The sequence below is a fragment of the Camelina sativa genome, chromosome 15, assembly GCF_000633955.1.
Source record: "Camelina sativa cultivar DH55 chromosome 15, Cs, whole genome shotgun sequence".
Lineage (NCBI taxonomy): Eukaryota > Viridiplantae > Streptophyta > Magnoliopsida > Brassicales > Brassicaceae > Camelina > Camelina sativa.
Genome location: NC_025699.1, coordinates 8209594 through 8236734, shown reverse-complemented (window position 1 = coordinate 8236734; position 27141 = coordinate 8209594). Strand labels below are relative to the sequence as shown.

The window sequence follows — 27141 nt, the reverse complement described above, 5'->3', positions numbered from 1 at the left end:
TGTTCGGATCTGTTGGTATGTAGGCTATACTGATGTAACATATTGATGTTTCAACATATATACTTTTGTACGACTTGCTTACACAAATTAAATATTTTATGTAATATGATGCGCATAGCATTTTTTGTTTCTTTTGAAGCTCACTTTTTTTTTTTCTCAAGTTGTTGAGCATGCATACCATCTGGGAACTGCAGCACAAAAACAAGAACTCCTTGCAGAGTTGTATTCTACAGAGCTTCAGTTATTCAAGGGCTTGGCCTCAACTACCGAAAAAAGGTAAAATGCCATTTATCTTTCTTGTCTTCACTCTAGCTCATAATAAATAGAAAAGCCAGGTCTCTTGTATTTATATCTAGAGAACTAGGAATCCCTTGGCTTTCCTTTTGGTTATTTGCGATGGTAATTACAAACTCGATATTGCTCTTTATTCATGTGTTGAACATATATTAAGAGTTACTGAATGTGGTTCAGGGTGGTAGACATCATCGCTAAGCTAGGACTGCAAAAAGATTCAGTTAACCGACACATGGCTGCCATTATCCAACCGATTCTTGAGAAGGGAATTGTCGACCATACTATCATACACAAATTGCTGATTGAATACCTGACAATAGCTGATAAGGTATATAATATATATATATATAATTTTTATATATATATGTGAGTGTTTGGGAGTATAAATTTGCATTAGAGTCCTTTGTTATAATACTAAATGGATTTTTGTTCCGTAGACTTCTGCTGCAGATGTGCTTCAGCTACTGACAGGGTCCCTTATTTTGCGTATGGTTCATACTCGTGATGGTTCTAGGCTTGCCATGCTTTGTATCAAACATGGAAGCGCTAAGGTACACATCCTCGTCGTTTTCCTTTTACTCCTTAACTTATAATTCAAGGCGTACCTCATATTATGGATGGGTTTCATTTGTAGATCTGATATCTTCTCTTTTGAAGTACATTGAGCCTAAGTTTTCCTTTCCCTTTTAATGGTTGTATATGTAAATCGTGATTTAAATGTCAATATCAAATCAAACTTGTAAACAGATTTTCATGGTTGACATCTATTTTGACCTCTAGTGCAAAAGACTGATGGTAGATGTTTCCATAGGAAACTTATAAGTCGAATTTCTGCTCTCTCTAAATCTTATTCTTTGCAGGAGAGAAAGAAGATTATCAAAGCAATGAAAGATCATGTTCAAAAGGTGGCTTTTGATCAGTTTGGAAGTATGGTAAGGAGGCCTTTTATTATTTTCGTTTGGATTTACTACTTATAGTACTCCACTGTCGGTTTGTATTTGTCTTTTAGATGATAACCCCTTGTCTACCATGTGTTCTTAGGTGCTTGCATGTATTTTTTCAATAGTTGATGACACAAAGCTCGTGACCAAGGTAGTTTTACTGAGCCAAATGAAAGATTGCTGGAGTCTATATGATTATGTTCTAATTCTTCTGAAGCTTGTTTAATCATATACAGATAATTGTTCGTGAGCTTGAGCCCACCCTAAAGGATCTTGTTATGGACAAGGTTTGTGTTCCTTATATATGAAAAACTATTCTGAGATGAAATTTTAGCTTATCTTTTCTTGGATCTAATGACATCTACCTTTTTTGTTGGTTGCATTTTGTACATAATTTTGTTCCTTTGTATTTTAGGCCTTTCTATAATTAATATGTTGAAGTCTTCCTGTAATTTTTTTCTTCCTTGACGTTTGCTTCAAAATTGTGTCTGCAGAATGGTAGGAGATCGCTATTGCAGCTACTGCGTCCGAATTCTTCACGTTATTTCAGCCATGATGATTTGGCCTCTCTTGATCTGTCTGTTCCATCACTCTGCTCAAAGGTATGATGATATATACCCAACTATCTTTTCAATTAAAGTGCTAGAGTTATTCATTCTTATGAATTTTTACTGGATCTAAAACCCTGTCTATCATTTCCATTCTTTCAGGATAAGTCAGAGACATCCTCTCTAACAAAGGACACAGATGGTAACGAATCTGGTGAGGAGACGAAGGATGAACAAGAAGATACAGTAACTGAACATTCAGATCATGAAGAAAACGTCAAAGCTGCAGGCGGTAAAAAAGATCCCCTTGTGAGAAGACGGGAGTTGCTCGTCAACAGTGGCCTTGCTGAGGTATGTGTGACGTGGTGACTCAGTTTTCAGCTTCTTAATTGTTTTCTGATACAATTTAGTTGAATTACTTGCTCATGGATCATTTTTGATTCGCTGGACAGAGTCTTATTGATGTGTGCGTGGAGAACGCCGAGGAATTCCTCAAGTCTAACATTGGCAAAGAGGTCTTGTATGAGGTACTGAAAATTGTTTTCTCACATCTTTTGTCGGTTATAGTCCTGTTATAAAAACGTTAGGGGATAAATCACTCTATTCTACCTCTCATAGCAGATGCTACTGTCATTCAATATCTGTTGAAGTTCAATCACTCCCGCATAGATCATATGTTTTGATAACAAATGCTAATTTCCAGCTTTCTTTTCTTTTGTGATGATCTCCTTCCTCTTTTTCACGTTTTTTTTGTATCAGGTTGCAGTCGGAGGCGCTGATGGTATTCTTTGCCCATCTCTGAGCGAGAAGCTGGGTGAGCTGTACGAAGCTATTAGTTCTGTAGCAGCAAAGCCGAAACCCCAAGAATCTGAGAAGGATTCAGAGCACATCCTGGAAAACTTTCACTCAAGTCGGACCATAAGAAGGCTTGTTTTGGATTGCCCTGGTTTTGCGTCCACTCTCTTTAAGAAGGCCTTGTCTGGAAAATGCAGGTCGTGGGCTGCAGGACATTGGTTAGTTAGCCTAATGACTCCTCTCATACATCCATTTATTTGCTAACAACTAGGTTTTTTAGTGACGTCTTGAAATCTTATTCTGTGTTAAATCTCATTTTCTTGGCAGTTCAAAGATACTATCTGCTTTCCTAGAGAGTGAAGATCTTCAAGTTCGTGAGATGGCTAAACCAGAGCTTCAGGTGTTGGTGAATGAGGGTACTTTGAAAATCTCAGCAAGCAAAAAACCTGAGTGATGCAGCAGCCAGCATCGTTGAAACACTTGGCTCTGTTGTGTTCTCGACTAGTGCTTCTGAGACTAGAAAATACCTTAAAATGTACACATACGACAAAATATAATGGAGTAACAGAGTGGGGTTTCAGTTCTTTTTCCAAACAGGTTACTAAGTTTCAGAATTGGGAATGTGGGCTTTGGCAAATTTTGTCCTTTCTTTCTTATGTAGTTCTGTAGTTTATCTTCCTGCAACTTTAAAACAGCGGTCACGAGAATGGCCCTTTTTTGTAACTCAAATTCAAACGCAATCGTTAATGGCTTTCCTTTTTTTAGTTGATGATGTCATTGTATCCCATAGTTGGCTAGATTCTCATAATCCATCTTACTTAGATTTCTCATAGTTTTGTACTAGGAACCTCTATTGTCTATTGATCGGAGCCATGCATTTGATTCACTGCTTAATCCTGCCATTTAAATGTTACGAGAGACCCCTAGAGAATTGTATAGTAAGATTTGGTTGCCAATAACAATGATCAACATATGAAGTTATGATCCATTACATACCAAATTTACAACAAAAAAAAAAACCATGATGAATTCTCTTACTCACCCATCTCTCCATTCTCAACCACTCTCCTCACAATATCTATTATTATCCTACGTAAATGTATATATCACATTTTTTTTGTTCATTGACGCTCAAAATACATTGATAAATGTATATGTTGATAAAGGCTAAAGGAGAGAGTAAAAACTAAGAAGGGCGAAAGAAGAGACAGAGAACAGAAATATCATCCATGGCGATGCTTCTTCTCTTCCTACGCCAAAGCACCACAGCTCTCTCTACTAATCTCTTTGCACTCTTTCTTCTCTCTTTAACTCCTCTTACTATCTCCACTGCCTCATCGTTCGTCATCACATCCCACATCTACAGACACACACTTACATTAGTACATAATTATATATGTTTTATCAAATCTTGATTATGATACAAATGAGAGTATATTGATGTAATTACCCCATCGGTGGCCAAGATGAGAAACTGGTCCTTGTCGGTTATCTTTCGGTATGTTACTTCCGGTTCAGATACTAAACCGAAGTCTTTAAGGCAGTAATCTCCGAATGCTCTTGAAACAGCTAAACCGAGCGATCCTCCATTCGGCATACCCACCCGGTACACTCCCGGTTCATCGTCTAAGCAGAACAACCGTCCATCCGATTGTTTAATCCGTTCTGCTTCTTCTGTTTTAACCGGAAATGATCACATATTACCAATTGTCATTTTCTATTTTATCGAATCTTTTCATATGAATATTTAAACTGTAAATATGAAAAGGCTTCTAGAACTATACCGGGAATGTTCGGTTTAAAGTCTACAGAGAGCTGAACCGGTACTACGTTTCCGTCATCAGAAGTTGTTGCTAGTACAGCTCTTGAGTCACCAGCATTTGCTATAACAAGATGATCACCCTTATAATACCAAAAACAAACTTCAACATTAGTACTTAAGATTAAATACTCTCCAAACATCTAATATATATTAGCCTATATATATCATATAGTATGTAATGAATAGTTCTTGTATGGTTAGAAGAACATATATGTACCTGCAAAACAGCGGTTAGAGCGGTGCAGCCGCTGCAGTAAGAATCAATGGAAGGATTGATCTTGAGATCAAGATCGACGACGGAGAATGTTTTCAGACAAGCTTGCTTCCAGAGATCCAACGGAGAGTAACATTCCGGTGACGATGATAAGGAAGCAAGAGTTTGTTGCCATTGGCAAAGCAGTGAATATGGAAATGACTTTTTCACTCTTTTGGCTATCACATGTCCCCATGGTCCATGCCCATCAAACATGCCACAAAATGTTATGTCTTCTTGGCACCCAAATCCCTACATATTGTGTAACATAAATTCATAAAATAAGTTTTTTTTTTCCTACTTCTCAACAATCATATATACACAATTTAGTAACTACATGTCATGATTCCATTTCAACATATCATTTTGCTATTTATTTATAAATTTTGTATAATCCGTTCCATGGAAAGAAAGAAGAATTACCTAACATATATATAGTGTTTATAAAAATTGTACCTCCCAAACGATGGCACGATCTTGGTTGATGCCTTTCTCACCTCTATTAGAACAAATAGAGGTAAATCTCTTAGAGCTTTCAGAACTAACACATCCTGAAGTACCGAGCAAAGTCGAGTTCTTCTTGGAATCTTTTATCATCGATTTTGCGATCTCTCTCCCTCCATCTTCATTTTGATCCGGAGGATTTTTACCTTTCTTTGTCGATACGGTTCTCGCAAATCCGTCCAAAAACGCCGGTAAAAGCACCATACTATTATGCTCTTATGATGCTACAAATATATGTACGTACAACTCTTTAAGTCATGAGTTTTTGATAATTAACAAGTACTAAGATAATTTAGGTTTCTTTGAACACATGATTCTTGCAGCTTTTGAGCTATATACGAGATAAAAAGAATAACCAACAAAAGAAGAGCATCCAAAAAACGAAAACAACATAAGAAACAAAAAGAGAATCGGAGGCTAATAATACCTTTTTCTCTTGTGAATATTCTTGATCGGAGTTTCTCAGTTGAATATTATTCATGTTAGTGGATTTACTACTTATATAAGCTGGTGAATGGTCTCTATGACTCATCATCATCTTTCGCTTTCTCCCCGACTATTCTAAGCCTTTTATTTTAATACACGTACAAATACATATATACATTCTTTTTTGCATGTCGATAAGGACACGTATATATGTTTTGAATAAAGTTGACGACAGTTTAGAAAAAAAAATATATAGTTGGATGTAACAAATGGGTTTATATATTTCGTTAATTAGTATAGTTATGTACTATAGCAGTAGTCTATATATAGCCGAATGTCGATTGGTGTATTTTCTAGTGAAAGTTGGTCTAATTAACGTCTCCTTAGACCATCTTTACTAAGGGGTACTCTCCTGATTTCTCTTGGGTTTGGGCCCCAATTCATGAATAAACAATCCATTTAAAATCCATTTACATGAGAATCGATTCTTTAGGGAGCACTTTGAGTAACCCTTGAGAACCGCGACGTAGTTCATTGTGATTGGTTGATCAAAAAATATAAAAGCAATTTTTTTTTTCTCCTCATTTTTCTTCTTTCTTCCCCGAGTCTGTCTCTCTCTTCTCATCCCACACAGCGAATCGCCACCGATTGATACACCAAACCGGAAACACTCCGATTGATACACCAAACATCAAACGATGACCTACCTCCTTCTGCGACATCGACGGCGGCGGCGAAGTCCACCGGGAGACAAATCAGACAGAGAAGGTTTGTCTCCTCATCACTTAATTATTGATCTCGTTGTTAATGTTAGGGTTTAGGTAAAATTCAATTTGATTGTGAGAGTGGGTAATGTTTGATGTTTAATTGGTTTGTGATTTGTATGGAGGGTTTATGGGTTGGGGCTTAAATCGATTGTTTGTCTGATTTACGACAGATTTTCTTGTGTTGTGTGAGGTGTTGTCTTTGTGTTTTAGATTGTAAAGGGATGAACTGTCTTTGTGTTTTAGATTGTATAGGTAATCATGCTTTAAGCCTTTAACTCTCCTAGTAGAACAAACAATAACACTTTACAATAAGTTTGAGATTAGCAAATTGGTTGTAGATGGTGCTAATGTTTTGGTGGACAGAAGATTGAGGAGCTTAGAGGGTCTTTGAGTAATCTTGATCTTGAGATTCGTAAGTTAACACAGGTAGAGATGGAGGTGTGCTTAATGAAGGTGTAGGTGCTGATTTTGTTCAGAAAGAAAAGGTTGTGCCTTTAGGATTTGGGTTAAAAGATGTAGGGATGAGGTGTGCGAGTTTGGATGGTGATTCAGATCGATTGGTTTACTTTTATGTTCCTTCTACTTCTGATGTAAAGGTTGAGCTACTTGATGGTGATAAGATTTTATCTTTGTTTGCTCTCTTCATCAAAGAGCAACTAAACATTCTTGATGATGGTAAAGAAGGAAGCAGTCTCGTCTTGGTGTTGTGCAGACAGCTTACGCTAATGGTGCATCCACGGATTACTTGAAGCAGTTGGGTTTAGATGTTGTTTTTGCTAAAACTTGGGTAAAGCATTTACATGAGAAAGCAGCAGAGTTTGATATTAGTTGAAGTGATTCTGCAACACATAGGATGGTCAATACAGAAATGGACTGAGCTATACAAGGATCTTCCTAGCAGACAGATCAAGGTCGAAGTTTCAGACAGAACAGCGGTTGTGACCACAAGCCAAGAAACCGAGGCTCTGAGACCTTTGAGGATTCAAGATGCTATTTGGAACGTTTACAAACACTTTGGCTCATCCTTACCGTAACTCTCGACTCGTCAATGGGAACAACAACCAGAGGATAGTGCAGCTAGAGAAGTCTCTACATCGGGTATCCATCTTCTTCCTTTGTTGCATTCTCCTCTGTCTTGTAAATAGTTGTGCTTGGGCCAAGCTTTCATTTCAAGTTTAGTTTCTAATTTATTTGCAGAATCCACAATGTGTATAAGAAAACTCAAATCTTGTTCCAATATGAAACAGCAAATTGGGTCCCCAATATGAAAATGTTGCTGATTATGTTAGTTTAAGTTTGGTATTTTTGGTAAAGAACAAAAAAAAACCATTTTGGTTGTTATGTTAAAAAATTATTTTTTAAAAGATTGAGTAACCTTATTTGAGTTCTCTAGTAAAGGAATGATTTTGCAAAAATACTCTTAGGGTTGCTTTACTTAAATTAATATTAATTATATGATTAATTAATTTGAAAGTAACTTAGGAGAGGTACTCCACTAATGATGCTCTTAAGAGTTAAGACATATGTACTGTATAAATATAATAACGGTAAAATATTTTAGATTTTAAAAATGCTATTGATTGGTTAGTATTTTTTGGCATAAAAAAGTAGTATCTATAAAACGCGTGTGAGTGTGTGTAGTGTATTATATAGCTAATGCATTTGGCGAGTGAAAATGTTATTTCAAGGCAGTCACCAAAACGCAAGAAAATGGAAAATTACTATTTTTTTGGGGTCAAATATCACAAACAAACAAAAAACGCGTTACAACAACCACAGTGAATAACCAATCAAAGTTTCCTTTTTGTTGTCACGATATATAATAAAGCTTAAGACCGACAAATGAATAAATTAGAGCTTGTTAATACATCATTACGATAGTCGATAGAGATGTATTTAAACTTTTATACTATTAAGAAAATGTCTACAAATTAAATGTGGATGTGGAAGAAAGTTAATAAACTAACAAATGTGGTGGCATATAAAATGATATCATGTGGGGTTTGTTAAACAATAAGCACTTGTCCAAAAAAAGTTGTGGCTGTGAGAGGCTCTCGAATCTAAAAGCAGCTAATGGGTAAGTGCCTTTGATCCGAAACAACTCTTATCTTTTGATACTATTATTTATTTGTTACACCTTAGCTTGTTCAAATGATGAAATGATACGTTCCTATCATTCAAATGTAATAAATGTTAAACCGACCTAGTTACGATATAATATATAAATTGGAGAAACGTTGAAAATTAGCAGTGCACGGATTTCTTCTTATTCGACTTAATATTTTTTTTTATAACCGAGTTTTAGGTCGTAATCTTAACTACCATGAAATTTGTTTACATACTTCTGACTAATAACCTAAAATAGCTAAATAATACTAAGCAAGCCATGCACTACGATACGATTAGCTTCTAGGAGGTTATAAGGCAAGAGTCTTCCCTTTCGCGCAAATGAAATGGAGAAAATTTATATATACATATATATTTAAGACATGGGCTCGTATGAATTTTTTTACGTTTGTATATGGTTTTCTATTGTCTTGTAATTTGCTGTCTTCGCACTTTATTAATTAATTAATACATAATACATCTATGCCTAAATATTGTATCCCAAAAAGCAATCTAGGCCTAATTTTATGTCGATGGCTAGTGCATACATAATGTTAGATTTTATACATGTCCACTTGGCAAGATTTCGTAGGTAATCTATAGATATCAGTGCTTACGACTTTAACTTTTAAGTGTGAATAATTATAATTATCAATATTAAGAGTGCGGACTTGCTTGGGTGGGTGGTAATAATATGATTATGAAATAAAGTTGTATAAAATATGGTAAGAGATAATGTTAATTAATTTGCACTAGATGGAATATGCTAAATGAATGGACTAATTACAATGTAGCAAACTAATTAATCAAATCTAATTCTCACTTTGGAAAATCTTGAAATAAGATCAGCTGATCACATGCACCCGAACCAAGTTAAAACGCCAAGATTTACTTTGATTTCTTTTGGTTTTAAGTAATCACATTAGAGCAAATTTATTGGGGGGTTCATATAAGGGGAGTTCTTAATTTTTTTATGAATTAATTGTGTACTGTTTGAAATATAAGAACCCATGATCTCTTAAATAAAATTTTCTCTTTTATTGGTAGGTTTTTATTTTAGGTCTCTTATTTTTTAAAATATTGTTTTTAAAAATTTTAAAATTTTAAATAGAATAGAAGTAGTATATCCCTATGTGTAAATATTGTTTGCAGATCCTCAATATCAAAGAACAAAGTTATGCCCCTCAGATCAATATACTAACCTAAAACCCGAAAATCAAGAAAATTGAAACCAGTGTACCATGGAAGTAACGAGGGAAACTCCATACAACAAGCAGGTGGTACCAAACCACAACTTTCCAACGAGAATGGCGTAGACATTAGCAATGGAGAGCGGCCATAAGAAAAGAAGCTCATGCCACACAAGTCCAACTAGAAAATGCTGCTTCTCCTTGAGCTGAGACATGACCATCAACGCTGGCTTTGTCTTCCACTTCCATAGCATCTGAAGAAGCTTCTTCTTTGTCTTCTTTGTGTTTCAGCTTTGATACATGTTGCCTCTGATGTTTCTCTCTTCGCTTCTTTGAGAGTTGGGTTCTCTTGAAGCAGATACAAGTTATGTTGTAAAACATTCCACAAAAGCAGATACGTTTATACATGCTAGTCATATAAAAGTTTCTTTCATTAAGAATCTAAAACACAACCATGCTACTTAAACCACCAATGCCGCCTCTCTATGACTTCAGAATTAAAACCGAGAATGCTAATAAATTATGTTTCAATCAATTCTACATGCACAATCATGAGTTCTTGACACACAAACCTCAGATTCACCAATGTTTAATGTGACACATAAATCACCAATATTATTTGCCTCCAGATTCAAAACAGAGAAGATGCTAGCTAGTTCTGTTTCAATCGATTCTATAACAGCAGATACTTTAACACCATCTTTAAAACAAAACATGTCACATAAACCAACAATGCAGCGTCTATAACCTCAGATTCACAAAAGAAGATGATGAAGAGAGAAGGAATCATACGATGGAACAAACACTTAGCAAGAGTATCATTAGGCATGAACTCTGAAACAAGAAGCCTTTCATCTTCATGGAAACAGATTTGCAACTCTGATACTAACGACTTCAAATTGTGACTAACGACTTCAAATTGTGAATTCGCAATTGCCCAGATTTAGTGGAATTCACAAATTAATTGAGCTATTCCCACGTTTATTCAAAATCAAATGAAACCAATCTAAAACAGTTTTAACCAAATCTTTCTAAATGACTACCAATATATGTATATTCAATCAAAACCAGCAGAAACTGCAATCCGTGAAAATCAAACAGAGACAGAAGAAGAAAGAAAGAAAGATATACCCAAGACAGAGCATAGTTTTTGGACAGCCATGGAAGCAGGAGAAGGAGCTTTGCCAGTGAAAGTCTCCTTGCAGAGGTCGTAAAGCTCTTTTACTCTGGGAGAAGAATTCTCCTGATTCCTTGACGCCATGTGAAAGTCTTTCTTGTTAACCAGATTCAACAAAACCTTTTCACCAGCTTTGAACAATCTCGACAACATTCTCCTCGATTCAAAACCCTCCGATTAGCCTCCGCCGATTCAATCTCCGTCGCACCTCCTCCGACCTGATTGTCCTCTGATTCCATCTCCTTTGATTTCATCTTCTTCCATTGTCAATTCGACTTCGATCCAGAGAAAGAGACAGAGAGATGGAGAGGAAGAAAAAAACAATCAGTCGATATTTTGTTTTAGCCAACAAATAAGTGACACATACAGTCTCTTATATCACAAATGGGTATACTATACAAGGGGAGTTCTTACATTTTTTCTTTTCTTTTCATTTATTTTTTGGCAACAAAACAGTAAGAGCCGGGTATGAACCCACCGATAAACAAGGTCTTAGGCTTCAATACTAATACCCTGACCATGAAAAGTTCAATTTTGATTAGAAAAGAATCCTAACTAAACTATTTTTTTTTGTTGAACTTTAAGAAGAGTAGAGACCTTCAAAATGGAATCAACACTTTTCATATATAAGTTGTATGAATAAAATATTTGATCACCAAATCCTCCACATGCTATTACTTTTTCTATCTTTGAATTTTCTTTTGTAAGTTGAGAGACATAACAGACAAATAGATACAAACAGTCGGAACAAAATACGACACAACAAGTGGTATAAAGATGGAGTTGTTTGATTCAGAGGCAAACAAAGAAAAGACCCAAACTCATTTGTCACATCGCATATTCACATGGTACCTCGTGGTTCTCGACACCAACGTTATATTATTCTGTCTTTTAACGCATAATTACAAATCATGTATGTGGGTGACAAGTTCAAAGCTAAAAGTATAAGATAGTAAATATTTAACTTGACCTGTTTTTTTTTTTTTTTTTTTTTTTTTTTTTTTTTTTNCGGAAGAGAGAAACCAAAAATATAGCAAAATGGCTTCTCTTCTGAGTTCGTTTCCTCTTGTTTCCACATATCGTATCCCTATACAAACATCTTTAATTCTTTCTCATAAACATATGAGATGAAATGGTTAAAGGTAGCAATGAAATATTCTTCGTGTAGAGTGATCACTGAATAAAATCCGTGATCAAGAATTGAGGTAGTCACTCTCAGTGGAAGACTTGAGGGGAGGCGTAGTATTCACTCTCATTGAAGACAGGTCTTAGATCCTCTTTACACATGAAATCTAAAGGGAACGAGACGAGATGTCCCTTTACCGACTTTAGTCTGTCCATTGGATCGCTTCTCTTGATGTCTCCATTATGGTAAGATTCCAGCTTCTCCGGTGCTATTCCCAAGTCAATCGTTGTGTGTCCCAGTTTCTCTTTCCAATACGATATCCCTTGTCTGAAGGCCATTCTATATATATCCACGAGGTTTCCAATCAGTGGAACTATTTTGAAGCTTAAGTTCACTATTTAACATAATGATAGTGTCCAAAGGTGGAAAAAGATTGGAATTGAACCTTGAATGGATGAGATCATTGGGCACACAAGAGAAGACATCCTGATAAATCATTGTGTTTGTCTGCGTTGGGATAAATAAGCGCACGGGTTATATCTGGCCAGTGAAAATACAAATTTCACCATGTAATCACGTTGCTAACCTTTGCAGTTGCCATCCATATATTCTTGTAGGTTGAATCAGAGACGGGATCCATAATCTGATCGATCTACAAAGATATAACCAAAGATCATATTTTAGCAATAAAAGCATGGGAAGCATGTATAGTCTTTAGACCCTATTCAATCATAATCAATGTTTAAAGTTCATGCCGGCAAGGTTCGGATCATCTTTCATCATTAGGTCTAAGTACAAGAATAATTTCCATTGCTTTTGAAGTTTAAAAACTGCTTATGTACTGATATATCTTCATACAATTTCGTAAGAACATTATAGAAAGATTTAAAGATATGATTCAAACCTCTCCACTACGAAGTCCAAGGTGCTCGGACCATAGAGAGAGCCTAAGACTTGAAGAAAATTTTCCAGCCTTCCATGGCTTTCCTGCCATGCGGGAATCTACTAACTCTGTGTCTTCGATTAGTATCCCAATCTGATATAGAGCATACAGAAGCATGTTATGACTTTTAATGTTCAGCATACATAATCAATTTAGTCCCAACGATAAACTGCTATAACGTTTTGAGATAACAATACTTTAGTTTCCTTCCACCAACAAAAGAAAACAAAAGCTTTTTCACTGAAACCTACTTCCATCCTTAGTGTCAGATATGAAATAGGCTTTTGGAAATCAATGTTTAACACAAAAAAGCACGTGAGTATAAAATATGACCTCAGAGTCCCTTGAGCCAAGTAAACTCCTGTCGTTGATGTTGGCAGATCCAATCAATGCGGCACGGTCATCAATTATCATGATTTTACTGTGAACATACACCTGCATTGAGAGAAAAAATTAGCATTCCCGTTTTCTTACTCACTACCGCTACGTTTAAACACATGTATAAGAGGCATATGATGTTGTGGCCACAAAAAAGGTAGCAATGAGCAAAGCTAGCCCATGAATGATTGAGTTTTTACCTGACTAGTGGCGACAGGTCCATCCTCAGAAAGTTTACCATATGCCCTGAGGCCATAGAAGGAAATATATTCATGAGCCTTTGGGCCAATAGTATTGTAAAGATTATTCAGTATTGAGTTCTGTCCTCTGTATATGGTTCGATACTGCCAGTGCATTATGGCTCTAACAGATGCTGCACCACTGTCGTCAATACCTCCCTAGCAGACGCCAATGCCGGTTAAGAAAATTGCATCTCAGGCGCAAATTTTTTGAAACAGATACAGTTTTCTAGATGAAACTAACCTGGAAACCTGGGAGGAGAGGTATAACAACAACAACCCTGAAACTTTTCTTCTCGTTATGGGCACGCAAAATCCTCTTGTACAATGCTTCTAAGACACGGTTCTTTATTGTGTCATCTCCAGAAAGGCCTGATATGAAAAACTGATTCTGGAGACACATTGCACACCATACAAACAGTAGTCAGAAAAATGAAGACAATGTGAACCTATGGCCACTACTACAGTTTCAAGAACCAAGTTACTTGTATCATCAGAAAAATAAAATATGAATGATCTGCAAGGTAGATTTTTGCAGGGGCAAGGGTATAGCAGTTTTACTTAATACTAAGTTTGTCCACGTTTGATTTGGGATTAATTTCTTTCACCAGATAGATTAACCTTATGTTTAAGCCAGATAAGGTGACTTGATGCTACGATAGCAGGCTGTTTCAATGAAACTCTAAATGATGCTCTAGCCATTGGTCAATCAAACTGAACTCATGCAAACCCGAGACTCCATAAAAAAAAAAATCTTATAGCTAGTACCTCAATGTAGATAAAATGTTCAGCTTTGTCAATGAGAGAACGGTAAGCAGAATGGATACTCTCTTCAACTTGGCTTGTTCCAGCAGACCACTGACTGACACTTCGTATAATCTGAAAATAGGTTCAATCAGTCTAAATGTTGAAGGAAAATTCTAATTTTTTCATCATAAGAAAAAAAATCCAAAGATAAAAAGCTAATGGCAAGAAGGAAACAGAATAGGATCCTACGCCAACTGCATCAGCTCTAATTAAATTTGAAATTCAATAGATAGTTAATATAAATTAAGTTCCATAACACCCACCTGACAGCGGCATGAAGTTCTCGGACCGACTTGCCCAGTCTCATCTGGCGACCCAACCTGATAATCACGTTCTTGTGTTTCCCACCACTCTGAATCTATCGTATTAGAATTACGCTTTTTTGCTACTGGAAGATCTAGCCCATTACGATCATCTACAAACCCCCTCATAGGAGTATCTCCATCAACTGGGTCAACTTTCGATTTCCGGAAAGAGAAAGGACCATTTCTATTATTTGTTCCATTTTCTTTATGCCCCCCACTCGAACCGTCCTGATCAACAGGTTCTTGAGGCAAAAGTAATGGAATGTCCTGCAAAGATGATCTAGAAGAAAATGAATCATCTCTTCTAATCCCTTTAATGCTCTCTTCGTCTTTATTGCATTCAATGTCTGACTCCTCTTGCCTTCCCATGTAGTGGGGTATAACCATGTGATGCTGGGGCATAAGAAGCGGAATTGAATCCTCATATGGTGCTTTGTTTCTCTGAAATAACCATTGATTATTATGTGGTAATAACAAGCAAAACAAACAGATGAAGAAAGTTAAAGAAGTATATGAACCTTAGCATAGTTCCAGCGTTGAACAAAGTGCCTAGCCACGTCACGGCAAGGTGGTCCCCATAAAGCACAATGCACGTCATGCCAAGGCATCCGTGGATGTTTTCTACGGTCTAATTCATCTTTAAGAGCATCCTCCCAAGTATTGGGTTCTGACTCTCTGGAGAAATTTAATTGTGTTCAAACAGAAAAATCAGAGGGTGGAACTGGGAAAGGTGAAATGAGTAATGGACATCCTGATTTTGTAATTTTAATGTCCAAAATCTGATTGGTGGAAACACACCGAATAGTTTATCTTCAAACATCACAGCTAAAATTTACTTGCAAGTGACACACAAGTTCTTATTATAAAAATTAACATGGTAAAATGAAAAAAAAAAAGATTTGACATCTCAAAATCAACTGTTTATTCTGTTAATACTCATGTTAAAGATGGAAATTCTTACCTGGGGTTATAATAGTCCTTTCCAGGCCATGTCACAGAAGGGTTATCTCCAACTTTATGTTCAAACGTGTCATAACGGCCAAAACACAAGTCCAGGCCTCCAATAAAGCAAACCTGATTATCGACGATGACCAGTTTTTCGTGGTGTGACCTACAAAGACATGTGGAGGTACTACTAATCAGTGTGCTTCACAATTATTTTTGTTGTCAGATAAACTAAAAAAAAAGCATTGTGACATATTAGAGTGATATATTAAAAATGTCTAGTGTCATATCATACCAGAGGTAGACACCACTTGAGAAATGATCAGGATAACGAAGTACCCTCACATTCTCATGAATGCCAAGAAGCCTGCGTTTGCTATATACACTGTTGATTTTTAAAGCAAGGGCAACCTCTTTGTAGAGTAGGATGTATATCTGAAAAAGATAGTAATACCCAAATGAAAAAAAATTATAACAAACTATGACAATTTCTCATCTGACCGAACTATGAAAATTAGAAATCTACGGGTCCAGAATAAAAAGTAAGGAAATAGAGAAAACCGAAGTCAGTATTCAATTTTTACCAAGATTATCCCCAAGTATAACGAGCACCGTATATACTAAACTTGACCAAAATTCAACTGAAAATAATGCTAATTGTCGAGAGGACAGGAAACAAAATGATCACAGCCAAAACTACTTATGTTTAGCAATTTTTCACCAAGTATAAGCAAAAAACTATGGCTCTTTAAATTCTCTGCAAGATCACACAATAAAGCTTACAAGGCATGCTACCAAGAGAGCGGCATAGTTATCAGTGGAAAGATCCCAAAAACAAGGTTCTAAATAAGAAAACGTGCTCAATTCTCCAAACCTGGCAAGTAAGATCTACATTGCAGATTACAGACATGCGACACAACAGACAGCTATCAATACGTGCATGTCTGTAGTAACTAGTAAGTACCTGAACTCCTTGCTTGGCTTTATTCTCCAACAAGTTATCAAGTCTGGAAGAAGTATGCGAGTCAAAAGGGCGCCTAAGATAGAGTTCTGGGCACACCCACCAGCCACAGATGAAAATCTACAAGAAAAATAAACAAACAGATTAGTTTGAAATTTTTTAAGTTTCAACACATCATTCGTCTCAACACCCAGTAATGAAAAGTGGTAAGACCTCAGATTTAGCATTTTCAATGGCTGCAGCAATGGCTGCAAAAGCTGCTCCACCATCTATAAACCACTGGGCTTGACTTCCATCATCCGTCAAACCCCTTGGGGGCGCATATGAGCCAAAGCGATGGGGATGGCACCAACCCTCAGGAGGTCTAAGCGCAGCATCGTTGATAGAAGCCACCCAATCTTTAACTTTTGCACTACTCTTTGCCCTTATTCTTATACTCCGGTTTCCAGATGTTACCTGGGACATTTTAACAAAAAATATATAGCATGGATTATCCATAACTTCTTTAACATCTGACCCCAGAAATATTTGTGCAGACTGAGGATGATTCAACTTTTAAGCTTATAAAAGAAGGATTCAGTGGGCTCCCACTTTAATTGACTACACAAGGATATACTAATCTTCTTGGTTATCAATTTCCCACTGCGCAGTTGATGTGATAGTGTTCATGCATAATAGATATAAATTTAGGAAATATAACTTGGACAATTTACTTTAATTTCTAGTAGAAGTATAAAAGAAATAGATAATCAACCAAGGGGTATCGAAAATAAAAGATGAACAAGAAAGTTTATTTAGATGGAGTAAGCATACATATATGATATAAGTGATTGAAAGATAAGTAGGACAGTAACTGCTAACCTTAAATGCATGCCGCAAAGGATTATGATCCTTCAGTTCTACTGCTAGTGATACATCCACACCATCATTTCCATTAGAAACTGGTAGGACATCAAAAACGATTATATCTAATAGCTTCGCATCAAATGGATCTTCTAATAAGGCGAGAAAACCAGGCTTTAGTACCCCCCACACCTGTACTGGAGAAAAACTAAACCTTAGATACCATCCTGTCGTCACATTGATTTCAATGTCTGATCAGGAGCAAAAGACATGAACTGTAAAAGGAGACAACTGCATTTTATAACATACACATTGAAGAATCTACAGTCGATTTAGAAAAACAATTATACTTCTTCAAACTTAATATCTCATAACGGCGGTGAAGCTGGCAGAGAAGTTTGTTACACAAAACCTCTCAAGTGAGAGTAGTAACATATTTTGTCATTACTAAAGATGAAATCTATTTCTTCAGATAAATAAGTTTTTCATAGCATTCAACGAATTAAGAGACAAAGCAAGAGTAGGAGAGGGAAGAAGAATAACAAAAGAACACATAAACAAAGCTCACGAGTCACCCAATCGGAACGTCCAGAGGTAAACCAATTCATCATAGCAAAATACAAACTACACGAGTATGAGCAAGAAAATGAGAATTTCCATACCTTTTGCCAATTATCATTGCAGCAACAGAACCAACAGCATCCACAGCATCTATTAGAATCATCATCACTCTTTGATATTTTCGGTAGATGTTTTACCATAATATAGTCTTCTTTCAATTTGGGCCCATACTCTGGTGAGAATGACAACATCGAGACCTCCAAAAACCTGCAAACCTATATTAGGCATTTAGCATTTAACTATGCAAGCAAGCCTCAGAAATAGAATGATGCTCAATTTGTAATGAGAATACAAGCATGAAATGCAAGAAAACCTTTTAATATTCACTTGATGTATTCAGATTTTCAAGCTAGAATAGAAGAGAAAACTAGGTGTTGACTATGGTATAAAGTAGTTGGACCACCAAGCAAAATAGATTATACAAACATACCTCCCGTGAATTGACAATATCAAGATTCCCTAGAAAATGATTCAAATATTCTTGCATCGCATGCTTTCCTCTAACTGATATGGACTGCTGTCTTCCTAAAGGACGAATGACTGGCAAAGCAGCGCTTGAGGGAACATCTCTGAACAAAACAGCCTACTCGTCAGAAAAATAATGGCATCCGTTGGAAAGAGTACAGACGCAGGTCAGCAACTTATCCAACCAAAAATAATGCCCAACAGGTCTGACCTATTTTTGGCACTCTCATCTTGATGCAGCGGAACTTCATCAGCATCTTCATCTTGCACAACGGGTGCATGATCCCCTATTCCTAGATTTTGAAGCCATTCTTTAACCTTTAATGTGATATTCGAAAGAAAAACCACATCAAAACTCGATGCAACATCAAAGTATGCAATTAACTTAGAATCAGACCAAGAGAAACAAGAAACTAGTAGAAACACAAACCTGTTCCTGCTTCTCGTGAATTTCTTCAATGAATGCACGTTTCTTCAATGCAAAATGCAAATAAAATACTTGAGATGCTTTCTTCACAAGCTGCCACTTGAACTGTTACATAAAAGCGCTAAAAGTTAGGACTCAAGAATTACAATGTAATCAAAAAAAGTAGAAAAGCTCCACTAAAATAGTTAGCACCATTTCCACTAAAGTAAGGAGAAACTTATAACAATTGATGATAAATGCATCTCTGTTTCGGGCTTCCCAATCAGCTAAATAACAAATCCGAGCAAATAAATTCGAAAAAGTTGATAGTCTAATCCAAAATTCTTATACGAAAGAGAGAGATAGAGAGAGAAACAAAGGAGATGGACTCGCCTGCTTGTATTGGCACTCAATTGTGTAAGACAAGAGTACGGGGCTAATATCGCCGGCATCAGGACGAGAGACGGAGACGATAACAGCCTTGGGTAATTCTTCGAAAATACGATTAGACTCCTGAGTAGGAGCCGGGGCGAAAGAGAAGAGCGAAGAGACCATCGAAGGAAACTGCTCAGGCTGCATCTGAAAGTATCGTCCTCCACCACTGGCGGGAGACATCAACTGCTCAGATGCCATTTTTTTTCTTTCTGATCTCTTCAAACCTCCAATTACTCAATTCGATCGTTGAATTCAAGATCTACAAAAATTCTCCAATTTCTTCTCCCGTTCGCGTGATATTAACGGGATGCTTATTGTATATACCTCCGGGGAATTCCGATGAGAATCCGATTACATCTGAAGAAGACGAAATCGTTTGGACGATCTAGAGGATCGCAATGGAAGACAAATCAATCTAAGGGGAACAATTCAAAAGTCGGGGGAGAGAGAGAGAGAGATACACACAAACACGGTGTTGGTTATTTGATTTACAGGTGCAGGAAGAAAAGCAAAGTGAGAACATGAGATGAATTGAACTACGTCGACTTTGACCTCTCTTATTTTTTTCCTTTTTTGTGCCGGATACTCCGATTCTGGCCGGATCCGGGTTTTATTTATTTTCTTACATGATTTTCTTACAAAGTAAGTAATTAACATTCATAAATCAAACTATAATATAGATAAATTTATATGTAAAAAGTAATCAAATTCAATCATAATTTCAATCCATATTTACTTTTTGACCAATAAACGCATCCCACGTGTTCAAAGCTATACGATTTAATTGATATTTGGATTTTGGTTATTGGGGAAAAAAACAAAAACAACTTACCCCACACGTATTAAATATTTGGTATCCATAATAATTACACCTGGTGTATGTTTTTGAAATATATTGAATGGTGTTGGATAAACATCATTTTAATTGTTGCCAAATTCACTATATTAAAACTTAAGTTGATAAAATTGTGGTTAAATATGTGTCACAACTGTGATTTGACACATGGTTGAATACGGAGGAACTCCAAAACTGAGAAGTGACATTTACCCAACTTCTACTTTCAAGTTCAACACAATGGGATCAAAACTGGTGAAAAGATAAAATGTAAAGAGAAGCAAAACTGGTGACTTCATAATAATAAGCAATGTGAGATCCAAAACATAAGAAATATCTTTGAAGAAAAGAATCTCAGACAAAATCATTAATTAAGATAAAAAAAGACGCTTCTTCTACAGGTAAGCTCAAGATTCAACCGCAAAAAAATTCAAAACCAAGATCACTTCTTCGACTTCTTCTTGGTTACCAAGCTGCAAAAGAACACAAAAACACAAAATAAATCTCTGCTACTTGCATAGATATCTCCACCTACAAAACCGGAAAGAGGAAACAGACAACAGGTTTCTTACTCTGGTTGTTGAGGTGCTGGCGCAGCAGCAGGAGTTATTGTCTCTCCACCTCCAGGTCCCTACAATAGCCAAAAGTATTAATGAGTCGTATCCCTAATGATAAAATGTCCAAAACATAAAATTAACATAGACAGAGTCACATGATTGGTCTGTAAATTTTTCACCTGTGCTAATCTCTCCTCTCTTCTGGCAAACTTTCTCTCCCTGCTAGCCTTGTTCTTAATACGCTTGGCCTCAAACTGGTCAGAAAGAGTCTTCTCCCTAGCCTTCTCAGCCTTCATCTTGTGGATGCTCTCCATAAGCACACGCTTGTTCTTGAACACGTTACCCTTCACCTTCATGTACATATCATGGTACATGTGCCTGTCAATCTTCTTTGACTCACGGTACTTGCTCAAGAAACGCCTCAACACCCTCAATCTCCTCATCCAGAGAATCTTGGTTGGTAGCCTTGCCTCTCTTGTACCCTTTCTCTTACCTGACAAACATCGAAGTGGTACATAAGACAGATGTTCATCAAACCAGTAATAATCAGGAGGAGACAAAAGAGATATCCAAAGCAGGAAATCTCATTCGGAATTTACCGTATCCAGAGTGACGACCCTTCCTCTTGGCCTCGTTCAAAGCCCTAGCCCGAGAACGTGAGTGGATCTTGGTAGGCTTCCTGATAATGAAACCATCCTTCACAAGCTTCCTAATGTTCTGCCCTGTTACAGTCAATCCAAATAATATATTAACAAGAACATCAACCCCAAATATCAAATAAACATGACAGTCGATCCCAAACAAACTAGCAGAAAAAACAAAATCGACCATCTGACAACTTCATTTCTTACAAAGACATTAATCAAATTCAATCATGGTTTTCAATTCTATAAAACTTAATGCAGAATCTTAATACTACATATGTGACTCAGAAATCAAACGAACTCAAGTCTCACAAGTCACAACATCGTCAGGATACTTCAATTTATCACAGGACAGTGCAAAAATGAGGTTATACTCAATGAATTAACCTAACACCAATCCTACAAAGACTAGTTCATAAAAGGAGAGCTATCCGTTTCTAATCACTCCCAAGAATAAAACACAGTTTCTGCGAAACTCAATCTATAAACCAATCAAGCTCAGATAAAGTAATCGGAGAGAGATAAAAAAATCTTACTGGAATTGGCCATAGAGATATCGCTAGACTCGTTGGGATCGAGCCACACCTTTTTCTTGCCGCATTTCATCACGGATGCGGCGACCCGCTTCTGGAGCTTCAGCGACACCATAGCTTCTTCTCCCCGTCTTCCTCTCCGCCTCTCTCCGTTAGGGTTTTTCCTTAGGGCAAAATAAATAAAAAGGGACTACTTATAAATAAATCAAATGCTTATCAAATCTTTTAGGGTTTTTGGGTCTAGTTCAGTTCCCATCCAAGACCCACTAACTTAGAGATGTTCGGCTAATTCGGCCCGTTTACTTTTTATATGGGACTAAATTCGGCCCATTCTATTTTGGTTTTTGAAAAATGATAGAAAAATGGTTAGAAATAGCCTTTTGATTTATTTTTTTTTAAACACCAGGCCATTTTTTTGTCCTCTTATACATAATTACAATATGATAAATTAAATTTTACGTTTGAATTCTCTATTTACATTTAGTGTATAGTTTTGAAGAGGTAAGGATTATTATTTGGAGTTTATAATTTAATTATTTTGTATATAGAAAATTGTATTATTGAAAATGGACAAAAAGAGTGTATTTTTTTCAAAAGGTATAAAAAATTGTATTTTTGCAAAAGGTCCAAAATAATAAGTACTACAAACATTTATTTTTGTCTACTACAAACATAATGCAAACAATGCATGAACTTAAATATATTAAAAACTATTAACATGTTACAAGGTGATTTAAAGTTGAGAATCATAGATATAAAAAATTAATTCTCAAATTATTTTTGAAAGTGTGATACATGTATTTATTTATTAATAGATACATCAATCATCAAAATGATATAAATTTATTTTTGAATCAATTTTTCTTAAGTGATACAAACTAATAGGATTTGAATCAGTTTTATTTAACTAATGTCAAACTAGTCAATTATAACATCAGTTAATATAATTGATGCTTAGTTGCTTCATTTATAAATAACTAATTAAAATAATATCACTTAGTTTTATGATATCATTTAAGTGATACAATACATTTATTTTTTTGTAGTGTATATGCTTCAATTTTACAAATTCAATCAAAACTCCAGTGATTTTTTTATTGTTTCCTATTTAAACCGTACAAATATTGTTGGAAGTACTTCGGAGAACCCATAAATCTTCTGGGACCGTGATTTAATACCACCATAAAGATGATCTATGAAGTAAAATTGATAATCATTTTTTTTATGATATAAAATATATGCTACGATTTCTAAATCTATGACTTTTAGACCAAAATATACAAGAAAATATGATTACCACCAAGATTTTTTCATTTTTAATAAAAGAAAAAGATTACACTCATTGCGGGGGAAATAAAAGAATAATAGGTTCAATACATCACATAATAATACATATATACATGAATACATCACATATCACATTTACAATACCTATGCATTGACAAAAAAAATTACACATACGCACACGGATTGCATTATTTGTTTGCGAGTCAAATAAATGCGAATTATTTTTAGATTATTCCAAGTGGGGGAGTAACTAAGAAGGATAAAGTTTAGGATTGCTTTATAAAAGTTACCACAGAGAGATGGTCAAAATATGGATTACGATTTCTTTACGACATATCACCACAAAACATTTTGAAAAGTAAAATGAGTTTTATTTTGGGCATAATATATATACGTCATGTTCGAAATTTCTATACAATGCATAAATTCTCTTACTCTGTTTGAATGTGAATAACATCGCTGTGTTTTTTTCACCTTTTTCATATGTCATTGTAGAATTTGGGTATATGAACAGCAGAACAACATGGTAGATGTGACTAAAAATAGGTATTAAATGTTTGAATCGACGACTATATAAATATATAAGCATCGTAATATTTCATTATACCAAAGGTTGGTTATACAGATAAAATGACCTTGAGTATTACGTAAACGGATTACATTAGTATAATTAACAAATAACCACAAATATTTTCGAAGCAAATATTAAACTGTTGTTAAATTTTAATAACACAATTGGTTGACTATATCTGAAAACAAATCGTGTCGGTTATATTGGCTTAAAAACAAGACTCATTTATAACCTAATCTTAATAGATTGCAAATTATAGTTTATGATATCTACATAGAAACTGTTTGCTAAACAGTCTAAAGACACGCATCATTAGATGATTTTTGGTTATCTGAATTTGAGAACTTAATACAACAAATAATTCACACCGAATAGATGCTAATGGTATAAAATTACTAATTAATGATTTAATTATGATCAGAAACGTCAAAACAAAATTAGACAAAACTCGTAAAACAAATAGATTCTGTCGATCTTCGGACATTGATGGGACCCACTTAAATTCTTATTAGACCAACTAGGCTTTTTTAGATTCATGCATCTATCTATTACTACATTATTTATTTATTTACCTCATGCATGTTGTATACGTACGAACAAACTTTTCTGGAAAACGATAGGAGACTATAGATATTTTTTTTTTTTTGGTAAAAAGGTTAAATTTTATACCAAGCTTTTTAAGTTTTTTCTGTACATGTTGATACAACTTATTAAAGAAGAATATACTAGAAAGGTAAAGAAATACAACTAAAATAAGAGCCAAGGAGGGAGGAGGGAAGGGAAAGCAGTCGATCCCTTATTGAATGGTCCAGCGACAATTGAGTTGACGAAGCACTTGATGGCGTATCCGAAAAGATCCTCAAATTACGTTCACGTCAGATGACATAGCAGGAAGCTTGCAAGATGAGCTTAAGGAGTGTAGCGCACTGAGCTTGATGATTTGGCCTTGCACCGAGAATCCAGTTTGAGATTGATAGGAGATCTTGGGGAGGAGACGGCCAGAATCTAGAAGCAAAAGCAGCCCATAGGGATGCAGAGAAAGGACACTCAAAGAAGAGGTGAGAGTGTGTTTCAGTACCGGAGGTACAAAGAACGCACTGAGCCGGAACATTGATCCCCCAGCGTCGCAGTCTATCTCTTGTGGGGAGTCTCTCGAGAATAGCAAGCCATGTGATGAAGGAGTACCTAGGTACTGCTTCCTTGAACCAAACTGTCTTGAACCAGGGTACCAAGGCAGAGTGAGAGCGTATCTGCTCCCAAGTTTCCTTAGAAGAGAAGAAACCTGCAAACGAGCCTGAGACACGGTGCCAGAGATAAGAATCCTCACCGTTCAAGTCGTTTGGTGGCGAAATGGTAGTGAGTAGCTCCATAAAAGATTGTTGTTGTACTGATCGAGCAGGAGGCATCCACCAATCACCATCCCTTAAAGCATCAGAGACTACTGCATTCTTCCGGATTCTTAGTTGTCTAGGTCCATTAATCCCCAGTGTCTCAATCAAAGGAGAGAGTGGACACCAGTTATCATACCAAAACATAGCTGTTTTCCCATTACCAAGCTCACAGCGAAGGAAATCCTTTAGTAGAGGTTTAAGCCTGATCATACCTCGAACCGTGCGAGAAAGTCTCTGAGAGTCTTCCAGTTCCCAGAAACTTTTCCGGTGGAAGACATTGGACTCCAACCAAGCAACCCACAGAGAACCCGCATTAGAGAACATGTTCCATATAAGCTTGAGTTGAAAGACAACTTGGTAGTCCTCAAGCTTCCTAATGCCAAGACCACCCTCCTCTTTGGGCCTACAAACATCTTTCCAGGCTACCCTGGCCCCGCGTGCTGAACCAATTTTGTTCTTCCAGAGAAAGCTAGCACAAAGAGAATCAACTTGCTCATAAAACCCTTTTGGGAGATTGAAAACCGCACTCCAGAAATTGACCATGCCATATATGACAGAGGAGATGAGCCTGATCTTAGCAGCAAAGGATAGCAGCCTAACTGTCCATGAATGGAGCTTGGATTTGATCCGTTTAAGGAACGGTTGGAGAGTGGCAATAGAGATTCGGGCCGGATTCAAAGGTAAACCTAAGTATCTGGTCGGAAAGGAACCAACAGTGATCCCTGATAAAGCACTAAGCACTCCCACCTCAACCTCATTATAGCCTCCAAAGAAAATTTCGGACTTGGCAGGGTTCATGTCAAGGCCACTGAAGAGCTTGAATTGACGCATGACATCTGCAACTCCAGTCAGCGAGTGCCTTGACCCATCCGTGAAGACTAGCAAGTCGTCTGCAAAGAGAAGGTGGGTGACTTGCGGAGATACGCACTGAGGGTGCAGGCGGATTCTAGAGCTCGCAGCCGCAGCCTCCAGCAGTCTAGAGAGAACCTCCATTATCATTATGAAGAGATATGGAGAGATGGGGTCCCCTTGTCTGATACCCTTCTTCCCAGGAAAAAAAACTGCAAGTTCTCCATTGATGGCTATGGAAAAACGAGGCGAGGAGATACATTCCTTGATCCAAGTGTAAAACAGAGGTGGAAAGTTCTGAGCTTCCAACACTTTAAGAACAAAGTCCCAACAAACAGTGTCGAAAGCCTTCCTTATATTCACTTTAATCATGCAGCTCTTTGGGCATGAAGATTTTTGATAATTTTTGATCAGGTCTGATGCAAGAAGCACATTCTCTCCTAGACTTCTTCCCTTAAGGAAGGCCGCTTGATAGGGACTGATGCACTCCAAAAGAATTGGCTTCATCCTGTTTGCAATGATTTTGGATATGAGCTTGTAAATCAGGTTGCAACAGCTGATTGGTCTGAAATCCCCTAGATGACTTGCTTGAGGTACTTTCGGAATGAGGGCTAGGATTGTGGTGTTGATGTCCCTTAGAAGGCGGCCATTTCGAAAGAATTCCTGAACTGCATCCACAACCTCCTTACCTACAATGTCCCAAGTGGCTCGAAAGAACTCAACCGAGAATCCATCAGGGCCAGGACTTTTGTTGAGAGGCATTGCCTTGAGAACTGATTCGATTTCCTCTCGAGATACATGATTTACCAGAGATTGTCCTTGTGCTTCAGAGCAGCGGAAGGGAAGAAGTTCTTTAAGCGTATCCACTGATGCACCCGAGAAAGGCATATCAGTCTGACCCAATATACCCTCGAAATAAGAAGCAGCAAAGGACTTTATCTCTTCCCCATTCATAATTCATTGGTCCCAATCATACAGGAGATGAATGTGATTCCTTGCAGCTCTCTCCAGGACAGATTTATGAAAAAAGGAAGTGTTCCTGTCTCCCAGGTTGAGCCATATAACCCGCGATTTCTGTCTGAAGAATTTCTCCTCAGCATTGAGCAGGATCTGCCATTTAACTCTTTCCTGGTGCTCCTCAGAGGCAGTTTGGGGATCCGGAGAGGAAAGCAGACTT

General features: G+C 36.7%; 4 protein-coding genes and 1 long non-coding RNA gene across 6 annotated transcripts in view; 1 reads left to right on the top strand and 4 right to left on the bottom strand.

The window, feature by feature from the left end:
* LOC104746015 (pumilio homolog 24) overlaps nucleotides 1–3342 on the top strand; it is a 4883-nt gene extending 1541 nt beyond the window's left edge. The window contains exons 7-17 of the mRNA XM_010467403.2: nucleotides 162–276; nucleotides 472–622; nucleotides 732–845; nucleotides 1155–1226; nucleotides 1336–1386; nucleotides 1472–1522; nucleotides 1730–1837; nucleotides 1946–2134; nucleotides 2236–2310; nucleotides 2543–2796; nucleotides 2906–3342. Of these exons, the coding sequence (XP_010465705.1) occupies nucleotides 162–276; nucleotides 472–622; nucleotides 732–845; nucleotides 1155–1226; nucleotides 1336–1386; nucleotides 1472–1522; nucleotides 1730–1837; nucleotides 1946–2134; nucleotides 2236–2310; nucleotides 2543–2796; nucleotides 2906–3032 (1307 nt within the window). The 3' untranslated portion in view covers nucleotides 3033–3342. The remainder of the gene's footprint in view (nucleotides 1–161; nucleotides 277–471; nucleotides 623–731; nucleotides 846–1154; nucleotides 1227–1335; nucleotides 1387–1471; nucleotides 1523–1729; nucleotides 1838–1945; nucleotides 2135–2235; nucleotides 2311–2542; nucleotides 2797–2905) is intronic.
* LOC104746014 (probable protein phosphatase 2C 41) lies at nucleotides 3523–5692 on the bottom strand. The gene is made up of 6 exons (XM_010467402.1): nucleotides 5585–5692; nucleotides 5110–5381; nucleotides 4618–4905; nucleotides 4363–4480; nucleotides 4029–4252; nucleotides 3523–3938 (listed from the first exon to the last, which is right to left on the bottom strand). The coding sequence occupies exons 2-6, from the start codon at nucleotides 5359–5361 to the stop codon at nucleotides 3765–3767; spliced, it is 1056 nt and encodes a 351-aa protein (XP_010465704.1). The 5' UTR covers nucleotides 5362–5381; nucleotides 5585–5692; the 3' UTR covers nucleotides 3523–3764.
* LOC104746013 lies at nucleotides 9565–11412 on the bottom strand. Its single transcript, XR_760805.1, has 2 exons — nucleotides 11238–11412; nucleotides 9565–11098 (listed from the first exon to the last, which is right to left on the bottom strand). It is a non-coding gene; the product is annotated as an uncharacterized LOC104746013 (long non-coding RNA).
* LOC104746012 (phospholipase D zeta 1) lies at nucleotides 11853–19840 on the bottom strand. Of its 2 annotated transcripts, XM_010467400.2 has the most exons (20): nucleotides 19256–19840; nucleotides 18887–18988; nucleotides 18668–18774; nucleotides 18422–18560; nucleotides 18033–18206; nucleotides 17389–17562; nucleotides 16741–16983; nucleotides 16531–16647; nucleotides 15862–16001; nucleotides 15583–15732; nucleotides 15140–15296; nucleotides 14580–15062; nucleotides 14278–14388; nucleotides 13754–13900; nucleotides 13471–13668; nucleotides 13226–13327; nucleotides 12854–12985; nucleotides 12536–12601; nucleotides 12395–12456; nucleotides 11853–12288 (listed from the first exon to the last, which is right to left on the bottom strand). In XM_010467400.2, exons 1-20 carry the CDS (start codon nucleotides 19493–19495, stop codon nucleotides 12039–12041), a joined length of 3294 nt encoding a protein of 1097 aa, XP_010465702.1. In that variant the 5' UTR covers nucleotides 19496–19840; the 3' UTR covers nucleotides 11853–12038. The 2 variants fall into 2 exon arrangements, with proteins under 2 accessions (XP_010465702.1, XP_010465703.1); XM_010467401.2 differs by lacking the exon at nucleotides 19256–19840 and having other exon boundaries at nucleotides 18668–18749; nucleotides 18887–18962.
* On the bottom strand, nucleotides 20404–22030 carry LOC104746010 (60S ribosomal protein L19-2; the record flags this gene model as incomplete). The annotated part of the gene is given in 5 exon segments (XM_010467398.1): nucleotides 20404–20605; nucleotides 20705–20763; nucleotides 20869–21182; nucleotides 21289–21411; nucleotides 21870–22030. Coding segments are annotated over 5 exon segments (688 nt in total), but the record flags the coding sequence as incomplete, so codon positions are not given.

Excerpts from the sequence above, each read along its gene's own strand:
- LOC104746014 (XM_010467402.1), bottom strand. The coding sequence starts at position 5,361 with ATGGTGCTTTTACCGGCGTTTTTGGACGGATTTGCGAGAACCGTATCG. Across the intron at positions 4,253-4,362 it reads CTTTAAACCGAACATTCCCG|AAGAAGCAGAACGGATTAAA; the intron begins GTATAGTTCTAG and ends CGGTTAAAACAG. Across the intron at positions 3,939-4,028 it reads TCATCTTGGCCACCGATGGG|ATGTGGGATGTGATGACGAA; the intron begins GTAATTACATCA and ends GTGTGTCTGTAG.
- LOC104746012 (XM_010467400.2), bottom strand. The coding sequence starts at position 19,495 with ATGGCATCTGAGCAGTTGATGTCTCCCGCCAGTGGTGGAGGACGATAC. Across the intron at positions 15,733-15,861 it reads TCAAGTGGTGTCTACCTCTG|GTCACACCACGAAAAACTGG; the intron begins GTATGATATGAC and ends ATGTCTTTGTAG. Across the intron at positions 13,901-14,277 it reads AACATTTTATCTACATTGAG|AATCAGTTTTTCATATCAGG; the intron begins GTACTAGCTATA and ends ATGTGTCTCCAG.